The sequence below is a fragment of the Betta splendens genome, chromosome 2, assembly GCF_900634795.4.
Source record: "Betta splendens chromosome 2, fBetSpl5.4, whole genome shotgun sequence".
NCBI classification, from domain to species: Eukaryota; Metazoa; Chordata; class Actinopteri; order Anabantiformes; family Osphronemidae; genus Betta; species Betta splendens.
In genome coordinates this window covers 21049496-21064890 of record NC_040882.2, presented here as the reverse complement: position 1 = coordinate 21064890, position 15395 = coordinate 21049496, and the positions used below count along the sequence as shown (strand labels likewise).

General features: G+C 50.2%; 2 protein-coding genes across 6 annotated transcripts; both read right to left on the bottom strand.

The window, feature by feature from the left end:
• Window positions 1–583: 583 nt before the first annotated feature.
• On the bottom strand, window positions 584–8586 carry prkd4 (protein kinase D4). 2 transcript variants are annotated; one of them, XM_029128234.3, is made up of 19 exons: window positions 7260–8586; window positions 6785–6960; window positions 5430–5568; window positions 5150–5281; window positions 4914–5068; window positions 4648–4831; window positions 4312–4395; window positions 3684–3843; window positions 3385–3508; window positions 3072–3149; window positions 2779–2989; window positions 2641–2666; window positions 2486–2558; window positions 2268–2374; window positions 2029–2190; window positions 1753–1851; window positions 1409–1676; window positions 1151–1236; window positions 584–926 (listed from the first exon to the last, which is right to left on the bottom strand). In XM_029128234.3, the coding sequence occupies exons 2-19, from the start codon at window positions 6947–6949 to the stop codon at window positions 762–764; spliced, it is 2418 nt and encodes an 805-aa protein (XP_028984067.1). In that variant the 5' UTR covers window positions 6950–6960; window positions 7260–8586; the 3' UTR covers window positions 584–761. The 2 variants fall into 2 exon arrangements, with proteins under 2 accessions (XP_028984067.1, XP_055362789.1); XM_055506814.1 differs by lacking the exon at window positions 7260–8586 and having other exon boundaries at window positions 6742–6878.
• klc2 (kinesin light chain 2) lies at window positions 8583–15392 on the bottom strand. Of its 4 annotated transcripts, none has more exons than XM_029128257.3 (14): window positions 15157–15392; window positions 13422–13667; window positions 12980–13319; window positions 12319–12535; window positions 12038–12227; window positions 11785–11958; window positions 11592–11691; window positions 11160–11209; window positions 10893–10960; window positions 10652–10760; window positions 10320–10469; window positions 10092–10216; window positions 9641–9698; window positions 8583–9546 (listed from the first exon to the last, which is right to left on the bottom strand). In XM_029128257.3, the coding sequence occupies exons 2-14, from the start codon at window positions 13647–13649 to the stop codon at window positions 9463–9465; spliced, it is 1893 nt and encodes a 630-aa protein (XP_028984090.1). In that variant the 5' UTR covers window positions 13650–13667; window positions 15157–15392; the 3' UTR covers window positions 8583–9462. The 4 variants fall into 4 exon arrangements, with proteins under 4 accessions (XP_028984090.1, XP_028984096.1, XP_028984081.1 ...); XM_029128263.3 differs by having other exon boundaries at window positions 15212–15392; XM_029128248.2 differs by lacking the exon at window positions 15157–15392 and adding an exon at window positions 14699–14831.
• Between the last annotated feature and the right edge of the window lie 3 nt (window positions 15393–15395).

Below are 15395 nucleotides of genomic sequence, written 5' to 3'. Positions count from 1 at the left end.
CAGTCAAACACTGAGAATATATACACTCCAGCACTGTGAAGCCTGGAACTTCAAATTGAACCCAGAAATCTTAAAAATCTAAGACACTCAGGAACACACGGAGGATGAATGAGAGCACCTACACTGAAGTGACGAATATTAAGGCGAAGACAGCAACTCGAGCAAAGCACTGTGGGTAAATTTAGACAAAGAGCCTGTGGCTTGATGTGGACTCGAATGAAGACAGAAGAATGAACTGTTATGGCTGGAAAGAACGACAGACACGCACCTCCCTCTGGCCACTGTGCATTTAAGTGAAACAGGCAGAGAGGGAGGGGTGGAGCAGTGAGAGGACAGGGCTTCAGGAAAGTTAAGAAGAATCGCTTGTGGACGTGGGACCACAGCAGGCCTATGTCAGTGAGGAGGCAGGGTTCTGGTCCCATTCTTAGACGACAGGTCAGTTGACTTGACGTAACCGTCATCCGTGCTTCATTCGCCTCCTCCCCTCATCATCCTTATCTCATTCTGTCCATCACCCCTGATGCCACAAAAAGGCACTTTACACATTTACATTTTAAGAACCACAACTTGGAATAAAAGGAAATTATATTACTAAACAGCAGTTTGTGTTTTTATTATATGTGATAAACAAGTACATGTAATAAAGCTGCCCAAGCACCGCTGGGAATGAGTGTGAATGCCTGGAAAACTATTCAGTGGATGAGACGTTGAGGTTTGAGTGGTTTTCTGAGCTGCTCAGTCTGTTCACCTATACGCCCAGGTCACATGTCAGGGTCATTGATGGGGTCCCAGCACAGGTGGGCAGGGAAGTCCACGCCTCTCTCCTGGGCGTAGCGTCGCCAGCGCTCCTCCTCATCAAGGTGCGTCACATACCTGCAACCCAGCTTGTGCTCAAATTCCCTGAGGTCACACCAGAGCTGGAAGTCCTGCAGGACGAGGAGAAGGGGGGATGAAGACGGGCTACAGCGTTCAAAGATGGGTGCAGATGCAAAATGCTTCACTAGACTTTACCAAGATTAAAAACAATGTGGAACAAGCTAATTGAAAGAAGACCTTATTTTGTTTTTTATTAATAAGCTTACACGCTACATTAAGACTGAAACGAGCTCACACTGGCTGATGAATAACAATCAGAACGCTGGTCTCTGACCTGCAGCCAGGGGTGTCCCAGGGCTTTGCCCACGCTGAACCTCCTCCTCACCGACACCTGCAGCAGGTTGTTGATAAGACTCACAGCTGGAGAGAGAGAGAGAGAGTAGCTTTAAAAGTGGTCTCCTGGAGCCCCCGGTGGCCAACCGGAGCATGTGCGGGGGGCAAACTCGGGCTTTGCAGCTGTTATTCATGTCCCAGCCACAGAACATCTGGACTTGAGTGGGGACCCCACAGGTTTGTGGGAAGGCATCCGTACCCTCCAGGGAGATGGAGGCCCAGGGCTGCCGAGGGTACATGAAGGCAGCGTTTGTGATCTGCTGCTTGATGTCCTCGTCCTCGTTGAAGGGGAACGTGCCGCTCAGGCTCACGTACATGATGACGCCCACCGACCACATGTCCAGGGAGCGGTTGTAGCCGCAGCTGCTGATCACCTCGGGCGCCAGGTAGGCAGGCGTCCCGACGACTGAGCGCCGGAACGACTTCTCACCAATGATCCGGGCGAAGCCGAAGTCGCACAGCTTCACCTGCAGAAGGAGTTACTGTAAATAAATGAGAACAGCTGCACCACAGAAGAAGAATGAGGCTGTGGACAATACAGACCTGAGGGAAGGGGTCTGCTGAGGCCAGAAGGACATTCTCAGGTTTCAGGTCACAGTGAGCGATGTGCTTGACGTGCAGATACCGGAGAGCTTCTAGGATCTGCATCAGACACACACAGCATTGATAAGAGACAATGAAGAAGAGTTCAGGCTTTAGTTACTAAGGACGTTTCTCCAAAGCAATCATGGCTGTTGAGTCCTTGAAAGATAATCTTGGTGGGCTGACTTGTCTAAATATCTCATTTCTCTATGGTATCACTGGGACCTGGTCTTGTACCTGTGTGACCAGGAAGCGAGTGTTGCGTTCAGGGAGCCGGCCTTTATCACTGGACAGAATCATCTCCAGCATGTCTCCGTGGAGCTTCTCCATGACGACGAAGAGGTGCTCCACGGTCTCGAACATCTCCTCCAGCAGGACCACGCCGGGGTGGGACAGGCTCTGGTCGGGCACAGGAGCAGGCTAGAAGAACGCCGTGGTACATGGAGGCTGTGGGAGCGAACACAAAGCCAACGTACCTGCAGGATGGAAACCTCATTCCTCAGCGCTCGCTCCTCTTTGGTGGGGAAGCGCGTCTTGTCAATGACTTTGACCGCAACGGCTCGACCCGACTTCCTGTGAGTACCTTAGAAACAGAAGATGCCTCAGTGAGACTGACCACCACTGTGTCCAGCTCAGCAGAGCACACAGAAGCATCTGCCTCTGGCACCGCTGGAGCCACGGCTTCTGGACTCACCTCTGTACACTACGCCAAACTGTCCCGAACCCAGAACATCATCTGTGAAGATCTGATACACGGAGCTGATGTCCTGAAACAAAAGAAAGCACCAACTGTAATACGCGTCTAATACGCGAGGTCAGACGATCAGCTGAACAGACTCTGATCCTCACCGTGCTGTCACTCAGTGAATGTGCATCTGTAAACAGAAAAGGAGGAAAGAAAAAAAATGAAAAACTCATTTAACAAAGTTTACTTGCTACACTGATGCATTCCTCTCATGCCTTACTGTATGTTTTTACACATCTCACCCTGGCTCTCCTCGCTGTGGCCTCCGCTGCCCTGCACCGGCATCAGGGCCTGACGGACGGCGCTCTCCCACTCCGCTGCGTCCTCCCCGGCCACGCAGTACACCAGCACGGCCGTCACCATCTCAAACCAGTGGGCCTTGTTGCCTGGCAACGTGGATACGGAGAGCTGGCCGGAGCCTCGGACCTCCAGCACCTCAGACAGAGGGATCTCCTGCAGCGGGACGGAGGGAGGGGGCGGTTGATGATGGTCGCATTAAAGCGCACTGTGTTGGTGACGCGGTTGATGCTCGTACCTTGTAGTACTTCATGCTGCTCTCGTTCTGGTACAGAGTGATAGTCTTCCCGTCCAACATCCAGTAATGACGTTTCCTCTGAGGGAAAAGAAGTCAGAAACAACTCATGAGTCATTGTTTTTGTATAAATTGGACGATTTATAGAAAGAGGAAAAAAGTTTACAACCTGATTGGCAGTTACACAAAAACACATGGAATAACATGCGGTTCTGTATCTGAATGAACACGTATTCTATAGAACTGCATCCATGTGATGGATGATGATCTGGATTCACACAGTAAGAACCGGTGCTGACGTGTGGGTGTGTCTCACCAGCGCGTCACTGTCGGTGTGGTGCAGCAGCCATCCTTCTCTCAGGACGGCGCCCGCTCGCCTCTTAGTGTGATGCACCGACTGAACGAGCCTCATCAGGGGGATGTAGCTGCTGAAACACGGGCTGACGGAGCAGCACGGGACAAACGGCAACAGGTGAACAAGGAGGAGACGCGGCGCCACCGCAGTTTGCAAAGCGAGGCGTTAAGTGGTCAGTGCCTGCAGGGGGCACTGCGGGATAAGAGTGTGGTGGTTTAAGGCGCGATGATGTCACCACAACAAACCAACGAGCCTCTGACCTCATTGGCTCCCGCACCGGCTCCTCGTCCTTGCTCTGGACCAGCAGCTCCTCGTCCGTGGTCATCTCGTCATCAGAGGTGTCTAGTGTTGATGTGCTGGTGAGCTCTGAGTCGTTGTCCTGGTCGTCTGGTGGGCAGCTGTGACGCGCTGACGGGGATTCTGGGAACACGACATTATGGGCTGGATAAAAATAAAGCCTGTGACTCCTCTCATAGCAACGAAGTCATCACAATGACCTAACTTCTCTGATTCATCGGAAACAGCTGGTGTCCTTATTATCTCATCACTTCTTTTTACTAAAGTAAAATATCAAATTTTAAAGGTAAACCACTGTTCATTGTAATAAATATTTGATTATAACAGTGGAGCACGCTGCAGGATGCTAAATAATGAAGTTATCTGTTCTCTGCTCTAATCTCATATCTCATCATGCGTCACACATTTTCCTGAGACCTTATGCTCTATTCGTCATCTCTACATGCGGCTGTTCTGGGAATTTAAGGTCCCACCAAGTTCTGAACCCATTACATACTTTGGCTGAGTGCATCAGCCGTGAGCCATCACAGCGTTATGAGACTTTTCCAGAGAATGGAAGTTACATTACGGAGTATTAGCGTCTCAGCTCACCTTCCCCGTTGACGCCTCTCCTCTCTCCTGGACAGTCTCTGGGGACGAGAGGCTCGCAGCGGCGATGGCAGTTAAACCTGCAGTCTGGGAGGACGAGGAGGCAACGCCTCACATGAATAAAGCACAGTGCATGTTCTCCAGGAGTTGCTGCAGTAATTTCACCACATTTTAGCACCTCATCATCATCTGTGCACCATCTGCTGAACAGGAACATGGCTGTGCTGATATAATGACTAATGAATGAAATGTCCTGGACACACTGTTCACTTGGACATGTTTAATAGTGTCCCTGCACACAATGTCCTTTCTTCATCCATTTCTCAGCGCTGGTCTCACCTGAGCATTGCAGCCCCTGTCTGAACAGGCCCTTCAGCAGCCGGTGGCAGTGCTGGCACACGGTGGGCTTGGTGTAGCTGTGGATGTGGAAGGTGTGAGGCACCTGAGGCTGGCTCCTGGCGCCCAGCCACACCGGAGGCTCCGCCCAGGACGGAGGCCTGGACGAGGGCTTGGACATGCTGATCTGCTCGGGGCCAGATGTCAGATTCATGTTTAGCACAGGTCTGCGTGAAAGGCTGAGAACGGGCCTACGCTGGTGACCTCACCTCCTCCAGGCTGCCTCCCGCCTGGTTGGACAGCGAGTGCGTGCGAGGTCGTCTTGGGGGGAACAGGGAGAAGCTGGTGCTGACCTGCCGCCGCGCTCGGCTGCAGTCATTAGGCAACTGGAGGGCACAGCGCTTATGGAAGTCCAAGCCGCAACCTGGGGAGAGGTGGGGCAGAGGCTTGATACGCTGGACGCCGCCGAGCTACGGCTGAGCCGGCGGGGGGGGGGGGCGCCTACCGTCACACTTCAGCCCCTGTCGAACGAGGCCCCACAGCATCTCTCCACAGTGGTGACAGAAGGTGGGAGTCCGGTACGACTGCACCACCAGAGAGTGTGGCCGGATCCGCACCTTTGTGACGGTGGCCGATCCTGAGTCGGAACAGAGAAGCTTTAATAGTGTTACAATAACTATATTTGTGTACCATATAATTCAATTCTGCCTGAATTTCTGTCACATTCACAGTTACATTGATGACAGAGAGGACCCAGTGGATCTGGAGACCCAGTGACCTCTGACCTGCGATGATGACCTCGATGAGGTCTCCGTCCTGCAGCTGGTCGTGGTCCAACAGGCGCTGCAGCAGCTGCTCGGAGGACGGCTGGTGTCTGAACAGCAGAACCTTCTCCCCGACACCCACCACGTTGCAGTCCGGAGCCTGAGCACAGACACAGGCCTGTCAGACCTCATCCAACACACTGGCTAAATATAAAACACGGTGAAGCTGCATCACTTCCAGTAGATGAAGCTGACAAACCTTCAATATTAATAGAAAAACGAGCTGCGTGGAAACCCCCACCCCGACACCATTATCTATTGAGTTTGGTTCACTGTGACTTCTCTGACTATAAGCGTTCTTTCCAACAAAGCACAAAAGAGCCTCAAGATGAACTGTATGAAAAAACTTTGTAGTTTAAAGTCTCTATTTTGACTGGAAAACACAAGAAACAATTACAGGAACAAAAACAATAAAAGACTTCAGAGAAATCAAATGATTCGTAAATAATCTACCGCCGATCTGAAAACATGTCCTAGTTACACCACAAAAAGGAAACAATGATGACAATGACAAGACGAAGGGCACATGTCTGAACATGGAAGAGCTGAATGTGCTGGGATGAGCCGCAGTCGTCATACATCGTGTCCTCATTGTTGACTGGTGAGTGAGGACGACGGAGGAGGACGCTTGATCTGGGCCCTGGTCAATAAGCAGCAGTGTGGGAGTGAATGAGTGGAGGATCAGCAAGCAGACGTCTGCTCTCGAGCCTGTGGGCCTGAGGTGAAGGAGCGCCTGCGTGAGCGCCGGAGGCGCCGGGCGTGAGGCTGCGGTCGGAAACTTTTCTGTGCTGCTGGCGACCAGAGAGAAGCAGAGGCAGCGTTACGGCCACAGAAACACCTGCGCTTCATCAGCTGCTCTTCAACCTCAACTATAGTCTCAGGGCATCGATAAACCGCCGACGGTGGAGCTGGAAGTCAAACAACTACTTAGTTCTTTGAATTAACTAAGTCTGATTGCTACACAAACTAAACGTAACCTGCTTTAACAGCACACACAGCACATTACGAGTTTGTGTGTAGTGAGCATCCGCTGCAGACAAAACCACCACAACATCCTCCAGCAGACAATGCAGACACTCCCACACTCCACACAGGCCCCACGAGAGCACGCGCTGACCTTTCAAAGTATTTTCCAGGAGGAACTGTGTCAAACGGTTTGGAGGTTTCCACGCGCAGGCTGAGCAGCTACGGGCCTGTTTGTAGCAGCCTGCGCTGAGAAAGGGGCGGCGGGCTCCACCCGGCCGCACCCGGAGCATGTGAACAGCAAACACACCTCAGCTGCAGCTCCGGTGGCGGAGCCCCGCCGTCACGCTCACCTTGCGCTCGATGATGTCGGCCGCCAGCCTTTTCGCATGGCGGTAGGTGAGGTTGCCGGCGGAGACTTGCACCACCTCCCTGAACAGGCCGAGCTGGAACTGGACCAGGGCCGATGCCGTGGGACTGGTGGGACTGGTGGGACTGGAGGGAGGAGCTGCGCACATGGAGATGGAGCCTGTCGGGAAATGACACAGAATGAATGAGGTCCTGACAAAAAGCTGCAGAAGTTTAATCTTATGCCTGAGTCTAAACAGAATGTAACCCACTTCTTTACTCAGCAGCAGTTGAGGGTTTCAGTTCTGTACCAGCAGTTAATAATGAACACAGTGCAACTTTAAAATAGCCCATAACCGTGAGAAACACTGAAACGCTCAGAGCACATGAATAAAACAGCTTCATGCTTCATATATCACTGAGCTGAAAACAAAGATTTCCTGCTACTACTGCAAATGAATCATATAATGTTAGTCTTACTGTCTAATCCCGGGTCATTCAGCCGATCAGCACCTCGAAGGCAGAACTCTCAATGGCGACAGCTGATCTGCCACTTCTTCACATCAGCTCTGGTGGGTCTGGTTTCCTGTGTGGGGCTCGGCTGTCAGGAGACAGGAAGTTACAGAGACATCATCTGTGTGAAGTCACTGCGATGGCGCAGCCTCTAGTTAACACCTTCACACCGAGCTGCGAAAAACACACGCGACGGTCAAGCTTTCTGTGAATGCTCAGCCTCAGCACACAAAACACTGAGTCCGCTGGAAAAGTGGCGTTGGAATTTATTGAACCTTGGATAAAACACACATTTAGGTTGGCCTCTTCACAGTCACATCCTTCATCTGATGAAGCTGAAACTACCCCCCCACGAACAATCAACAGCTCCTGCCCACAACAGCAGAGAAACACGAGTCTAATGTTTCCTCCAGCAACACAGATTTCAGAAACACGTCATCTAGTCATTTCTGAGCCAAATATGATATTCATACAGTGGCAGGCTGAATGAATGAGTGCTGCGACGTGGATAGTGACACTTTCTACACCACTGTGTGTTAAGATCCTGTGTGGTTAAATGGTTGTCTTTGGGTGACACATACACATGGAGGCTCTGTACATTATTTGCTGCAACATTTAAAGCACATTTCTTTTCCCAGCATCTTTTCAAAGCACTTTCGTTTGTCCTCCTGCTTCTCCATCATCACCTGCACCACCTTTCCTCAGACACAACATTCTTTGTATGTAGCGATTTTAAGAAGGGCGACTGGAGGACTGTGGAGATGGTGTGGCTGCACCAACGCTGAGGAAAAGCGTCCACAAACCAGCATCATCCCGTTTGGAAATCGCTCAGAACGTCTCAAATGGACCCATCGGATTTTGTTACATTAGAACATTCAGAACAATAGGTAAAAAATAACACAGCCTGACTGTACATTCAGTGGACAGCTCTCTTGGCATTAATCTGATTACAGAGTGGTTCAAAAGGACATAGAAAAAAACAGCATAAGTAATAAGACATAAACATTCATCATAGTGTTCACTACCTTCAAAATCCAACCTTAGTAAAACACAACAGCAGAGAACGGACAGCACCAGGCGAGATTTCTACTTGATTGTGATTGACGAAATCCACCGGTGACATTCAGCGTTTCTCTCAGGATTGTTCTGGAGATGTTTTGAACATTTCACAAACAGTTGAAGGGGAAAAAAAACACAAAAACAGACAAATCACAATAATCACCATGACAGATGCTCTGCGTTGGCTGACAGAATAACTCCTCTAAAAAAAGAGACCTGCAGCTTTCAGCGAAATGATTGTACAAACTGAAATGAACCAAACAAATGATTATCGGCAGAACAGATGAAATAAAAGCAAATGATCCTAGTGTTGGTTTAAAGCTTCTGTAGTGCCAGGTGAGGGTTTAGAAGTGATAGAGGTTTATTTGTAAATGTATTTAAAATAATGTCTCTGGCTGTGTTATATTTGATTATTATAGGATTAAGAAAAGAGAAAAAGGGAAAAAAAAACTAAAACCCGATCAGTAGCAGCTCTGACGTGTGAGCAGTAACATTACACAGCACTGTGATGCAGTGTTATCAGCTGGATGTCAGTCCTGGTACTACTGTCAATGACTGAGGTACTCATAAGTTCCTGCTTCATCTTTTCCTTTTATCCTTCCTTCTTTTCGCAGTAGTTTCTCACCTGACATCTTTAACCCAATGTGTAAACAAACCAACTAAAAAACAAAATCACTGTGCACTATATACAAAGAACAAAATACCAAATAATTTAAAACTATATACAAAAAACTCATAAAGGCAAAACGTGAGGTTTAAATGGTTAGGGCTAACCTTTTAGTTCTAACGTTATAGTCTAGTATATTTAGCCTCTGTGAGGTCCAGTGTGTTGCTACGAGACAAAAACACGAGGCGCTTAGCTGCAGACATTCCATTTTCTAGTACACAACATGCTGATAAATGAATGTAACCGCCGGCAGCAGTTTGTACAGCAAAGCAGCAGCAGTGACTGTGTCCTACAGTTACAGGATGACATCTAGTGTGAAGACGCTTCTTAGTGTTGTTCCTCAAAAGAAAAGAAAATGTTGCAGGTACAAGTGCTTGATCTCTGCTTTGAGCTTCAGGTGCGTTTGTCCGACCAGTCGAGCCGCTCCTCGCCTCCAGTCTCTGCCTAGCCAATCAGGGAGCTGCGTCTGGATATGTCCACGTTGCTGGCGCTGAGTCCCCTGCAGTCCGACAGTCCGGAGTTGGCGTCCTAGCAACGGAGCGTGCGTTAGTACAAGCTCCGGACAATGTGGGGATTGTTAGGAATGTTAAGAAGTTAATACACGGAATGAGCAGAGCTGTACCTGTGTGGTCTCCTCAGTGCTTTTGTTGAGGAAATTGAGCGAACTTGCTCTCTTCAATCTGAGCAGAAAACACACAATGACACAGTGAAGTCAGATCTCACACACGCACCTACACACGCGTGTGAAACCTAGTTACTTTTAAGTGTCATCTATTTAAAGATGAAAGTCTGAAGGGAAGGTCTAAAAATGCTAAACAAAGATCACAGGACTATTATACTTAAAATATATTGGTTGACATCTCTACATATAATATTTTTATGTATTATCGTCAAATATGAAAGAACCTTTCCTTATTGGGTAAATTCCTAAGAAATTTGACTTCAGCCTAATTAATTTTTAGTGCCATCCGACGTGGTTGTAATGTTAGCATCATTGGGTTCAGACTGTCGTGTGACAACCCTCAGCTGCACCTAACCCTAACGGAGACCCAGTGTAACGCCTGAAGTCGTACCCCGGGTTGCGAGGCTCCTGGGGGCCACTTCCCTGCAGCTTCTTCACCAGCATCTCACTGCTCCTTCTCAGAGCATCTCGGATTTTCCCAAAGGAGCCGCTGCGACGCAGAGACCCATTACCGTCCTGAAGAGGAAAAACATTTTACTGGGATGATCTGACTTCATGTGCAGGTTTATGTTCCTCCATGTGTCATAGCACTGATTTGACTCCAGCGCCATAAACGGACCCCGTTCCACTCGGCAGAGTCTTCACCCTCGTCCCCACGTTGTCCCCCTGGTCCATTGATTCCTTCCCTGCTGTGTCGTCGGTCACTCCCTCCTCCTGCTCCGTCCTTCAGTAGCTCCACCACCTTACTCTGGTTGATGGCATCGATACCCTGAGGGGCAGAGAGAGAAAAACTACAATGTTAAGCATTAGGAAACTACAGCTTTGCATGTGGCCAACCTCAAAGCGTGCTCACTCTTCCACCTCCTGACTGAGCTTCATCACTCAGAGCTGGAGGAAGGGGAGCTAATCTAACAGCAGTAACTCAGTGTTACTGTGGCGGTTGTGACGCACCTGTTTGCGTGATTTGCTGGCACACTCCTCCAGCGTTTCTGCTGCCTCCAGTTTGCCCTGGCGACGGTACAACGCTCCCAGGCTTTTGAGGGTTGTGTTCACTGTAGGGCTGCAAAACATCCAAACAGTAAAAATCCCTTTGGCTTCTAGTTTACATTATTTGTTCAATAAATGTAATTATTCCCTATACATTTGACAGTAGCAGAGGTTTTCTACAATTGTTTATGTAATGCAGACTCACCTGTCCACCTTGCAGGCCTTATACCAGCTCCCGTACTCCACATATGGGCCGGAGTCCTTGCGTTTGTCCTGATGGAGGGAGAGGATGGTTAAAGCGAGATGGAGCAGAAGGAGCTGCGTATGAAGCATTAGCTCATTAAACTGCCCATTAAAGAAGCCGCTGTTGACATTTATAATGTCTGCTGCCCTCCATTAGTCTTACTTTGACACGCAGAATGAGGCTGTCTGCCAAACAATATCACCAGTAGAAAAGGTCAACCTAACCAACCTTACTCTCCTCCCGCTCCTCTGCGTGCATCCAGATGGGCTTGTTGTCATCTGTACAGTGAGGACAAAAGGAAACATACTTGTTGGCGCTAATGTGATGCGAACAGGTGAAACAAATGACCTCTCTACTGTAACAAGGACCTATGGTTCAACGTTAAGCATCTCTCCTTCAGTAAACCTCTGAGCACATTCCTACTGAGGCCCTGTGTCGTGTGAACCATGTAACGGTTTGACAGGCTTAGCGCTGGTAGGAGGAAAACATCAGCATTAAGCCGCTTCGCTCGCTTTGCTAGCATGAAATAATCCCGTGACGTGCTGAGCGGGTGAGGGGAGGGCGTGGCCCGACCCAGAGTCCCATTAAACAGCGACCACCGCGTTTTGACAGAATGTGAGATAACACTGACTCAGCTGCTTCTCTGCTGGCGCTACTCACTGTTGACGGAGCCGAACTCTTTCTCATGAGCCCTGGTCAGAATTTCTTTGTACAAAGCCTCTGCGTCTTTGAACTTCCCCTGCTTCAGGTAGCACGTAGCCTGAGGAGAAACAAGGACCATATAATCTGTGTCCAACCGACTTACAAAAAAAAGAACACAATAAATCAAGAGAACATGTCCAGTCTGTCCCACCAGATTATTTTTGGTCTTGGCCACGTTGGGGTCGTCAGCTCCCAGTTTGGACTCGTAGATTTCCAGGGCTCGTGTGTAGTAGTACTCCACCTCGTCGTACTTGCCCTGGTTCTGACACAGCAGGGCCAGGTTGTTCAGCTGCTTGGCCACGTCTGGGTGGTACTTCCCCAGCACCTGGAATGGATGAAACGTGTGCACACATTAATTCAGTCTACATTGCACAGGTCGGGTTGAGCGCGGTGCCACTTCATACCTTTTCCCTGATCTCCAGCGCTCTCTTGCAGAGCGGCTCAGCCTCCTTGTACTTGCCCCTCTTCCCGTACAGCACAGCCAGGTTGTTGAGGGTTGCGGCCACAGCTGGGTGGTCCTTCCCCAGAGTCTTCTCCCGGATGGCCAGCGCATCATTCAGGAGGTGAGCTGCTTCTTTGTATTTGTTTTGATCCCTGCAGGAGGACACGAAACAATATTCTGTTGAAAATCAGAACTACCACCTTTGTAGCCTCCCTGAATGTGCATGCCTTGTCTGAGCCCCACCTGTAAACCAAGGCCAGGATGTTGAGCATGGTGGCCACGTCGGGGTGGTCGTGTCCAGACGTCTTCTCCAGGTCCTCCAGGGCTTGCTTGCACAGCGGCACAGCTACCTCGTAGCGGCCCTGGGAGGCGTACTGGATCACCAGGTTGTGCAGCGTCCTGAGGCGGGCGGGGATCTCGTAGCCTCCCTGCTGAGCGGCCGCCTCTCCACTGGGCTGCGCTGTAGGAAAACGAACAAGCTACAGATGCCAACACTACTCTGTGTCCATTCTGAGGGTAGATTTTTGTAGATAGATTAATGGTAAACTAACCCAGAAACACTGAGTTTACTGTATTTTCTCACCAGGTTATAGTTGCATTAAAAAGTGAACACAGGCAGAGGATTTCTGAGTATTCAGCCATCAATAATTAAACGGACCAAGAAGCCAGCGGTGCAGGGCTAATGGGGGGGGGGCTGAACAAGCTAAACTAAATGTGCTGGACAAGCGACCTTTACGCTCCTCAGCGTAAAGGTCGCTTGCCTCCATACACTGAAGGTTGGAAATAAAAACTACCAACTGTTCAGTTCCAGTCTCGCTGTGAGTCGTCCTCTACTTGTTTCTTCACTAACGAGTGACTAAATGGCCGCCTGTCTGAGGTCTAACTACCACTGGTGATGTCATACCTGGCCCCTGGTCGTCATCATTGGGGAACAGGTCGTCCAGACTGTCCTTTGAGGAATCCCCCCCACCCCCGCTGCCCCCCCCTCCCCCAGAGCTCTGGTTCTTCTCCTCTGAGGGCGAGACGTCGTCGTCAAACTTCTTGATCTGATTCATGAACTCCAGGTGCTTTTTCTCCTCCTCCAGCTGGGCGACGCACTGCTCGCTGCGCTGCAGCTTCTGCTGCGTTCCCGCCAGCTCGTCCCGCAGCCACTGGTTCTCCTGGCAGAGCCGGCGCACCTGAGCGCGCAGCTTCTGCTTCTCCGACTCCACGGCGCTCAGGTGGCCGGACAGGGCGACGATGACCTGAGGACCCATCGCACGTGAGTTAAAGCATTAAACTGGTGGACGTATGTTCGACGCAGCATTTAGCTTGCTAGCGTGACGTCGCACACAGACGCCTCTCACCTGGGCCTCCCCCAGGCCGAGCTCGATGGCCTCCAGGCTCTTGCGCAGCAGTCCAGACTTCTCCTGGGCGACAGGCGGCTGCGTGCAGTCCAGCAGGGAGTTGAGGAGCTGGGCGTGTTCCCCGCGCAGCGTCTCCAGGCCCTGCATGACGGCCTTGGTGTTGAGCACGATCTCATCCTGACTGAGTCGCTCCAGAGCTTCTTCACGTGGATACACCATGGTGGACATTGCCTGGTTTCATACACACTGAGGGCAGGAAGAGAAACAGAACACGAGGATGAGAGGAGGTATTTTACCCTGTCAAAACTGCACATTACTTGGATATAAACCAAAAGCTCACAGGGGAGCATTGCAGAGACACTTGGACTCATAATAAGGGTATTATAGCGACGGAGCTCAAAGGTGGAGAGCACAGATGCATAATGACTGGTCTGTAGAAGGAGACCTGCCACAGTAACTAGTGACATTTAGGCTGCACACATGGAGTCAGCAGCAGCAGCAGCAGCAGCAGGACGGAGGAGCCAGAAGTGCATCATCGTGACTCTCCTCCTGCTCTGGTGAAGCAGGCGCACCTGTTCTCCCGCTCCCTCCCGTCTGGGCCCGTCCCCCCCCCCCTCCCCTTCCCATCCGCCTCATGCACTCACTGCAATGCACCACTGTTCAGCATTTCCCCGCAACGTCGCCGCTTCTAGGCGCACAACGAGCGACGGCGCGACGCGTCCCGAGAGGCGACGTCCGCGGCTCGCTCTCGTGTCCCGTCCACGCGCGTCGAACGGGGCTATTTTAGGCAGCGAACACGCGGATGAGCGGGCGGATGCTGGAGGCCCGAGGCCGGGCAGAGGCGATGCGTGGCCGGCGGCGGATCAACCAAGGTGACCGACACCGGACAGCGGTGGTCAAAACGGACGAAGCCGGAAGAGACGACGCAGCGAGCGCGAGCCTTTCACGAAAAATGAGTTTAAGCACGAGCTCCCGACGAGTTAACTGTTTGTAAACAGTGTAGGCCCGAACTGTTCCATGTTACACAAATACACCGCGACGCGCGCAGTAGTCTGCTGTGTACTTTTACTAATTGGCGTAAATAATAACACGTTAAATTACATACGAGTGTTTCATAAGGCCCAGCACTAGCGATCACAGATGACACATTTACTGTCCAGGCGGCACCGACGCTGTAGCGCTTGATTTGGCAGCTTTAGAAAAAATACAATTAAAAAAAAAGGAAATGACTGCTTTTAAATATCCATGGTGGCATTTACTGTTTGTTCAGGTTTTACCTTCATCGAAGTCAAGTGCGATGCTTTCTGTCCCTCGAACAAAGCCGGACAATGTTGTGATGCTCGGAACGGACCAGCGAAAAGCGCGCAAACACAAAACAGACTGCTTCCGGGAGAATCTTTCAAAGTAAAACCTCTTAGCGTCCATTAGCGCGACGAAAAGTAGAAAACTAATTTAGCAGACTAATGCCGTTGGATGCAAAGTGGAGCATTAGATATATTTATTTATCTGTGCCTCAAACGCCAAACAACACAGTAATAAATGGCAGGATACGCATTAACATCACGTTTAATGTTAGCTTTACTTTGAAGGCAGCTTGTATAACGGTAAGTGAGCACCTGTCCGGCTCATTTTGTCCTTGTCTCGTAATTTGGACAGTGAACACACAACACAAATAGCTCACACACCTCTGAGTTTACTTTAATGCGATTACGACACTTCGGCCCCTGTAACTTACCTAATAGCCGCATTAGCGGGCGGCTAGCCAAGCGTTAGCTTCTCATTCACCTTACCTCACCTAGCTTGTCACTTGGCAACGGAGGACAGGCAGTTTATACAAGTTCCGCTATTCGGTTGTCATCATTGAGAGTATGAGAATGAATGAGTACAGAACAGATGATGCTACAGTGCATGTGGCTAATGTGTTGACTGTAAACCCAGCATCCACCATCAAAGACGAAGTAAAGTATCAAGATA

Bases quoted from the DNA above. Each gene is read 5' to 3' on its own strand.
- prkd4 (XM_029128234.3), bottom strand. From the start codon at position 6,949: ATGTGCGCAGCTCCTCCCTCCAGTCCCACCAGTCCCACCAGTCCCACG. The intron at 2,990-3,071 runs GTACGAGCATCA...GTCCCGCTGCAG, and splicing joins GCAGCATGAAGTACTACAAG to GAGATCCCTCTGTCTGAGGT. The intron at 2,559-2,640 runs GTGAGGATCAGA...CTTTTGTTTCAG, and splicing joins ATTCACTGAGTGACAGCACG to GACATCAGCTCCGTGTATCA.
- klc2 (XM_029128257.3), bottom strand. From the start codon at position 13,649: ATGTCCACCATGGTGTATCCACGTGAAGAAGCTCTGGAGCGACTCAGT. The intron at 10,470-10,651 runs GTGCGTCACAAC...TCTGCCCCTCAG, and splicing joins CCAGCAAATCACGCAAACAG to GGTATCGATGCCATCAACCA. The intron at 9,699-10,091 runs GTACGACTTCAG...TTTTCTGCTCAG, and splicing joins CAGGAGCCTCGCAACCCGGG to ATTGAAGAGAGCAAGTTCGC.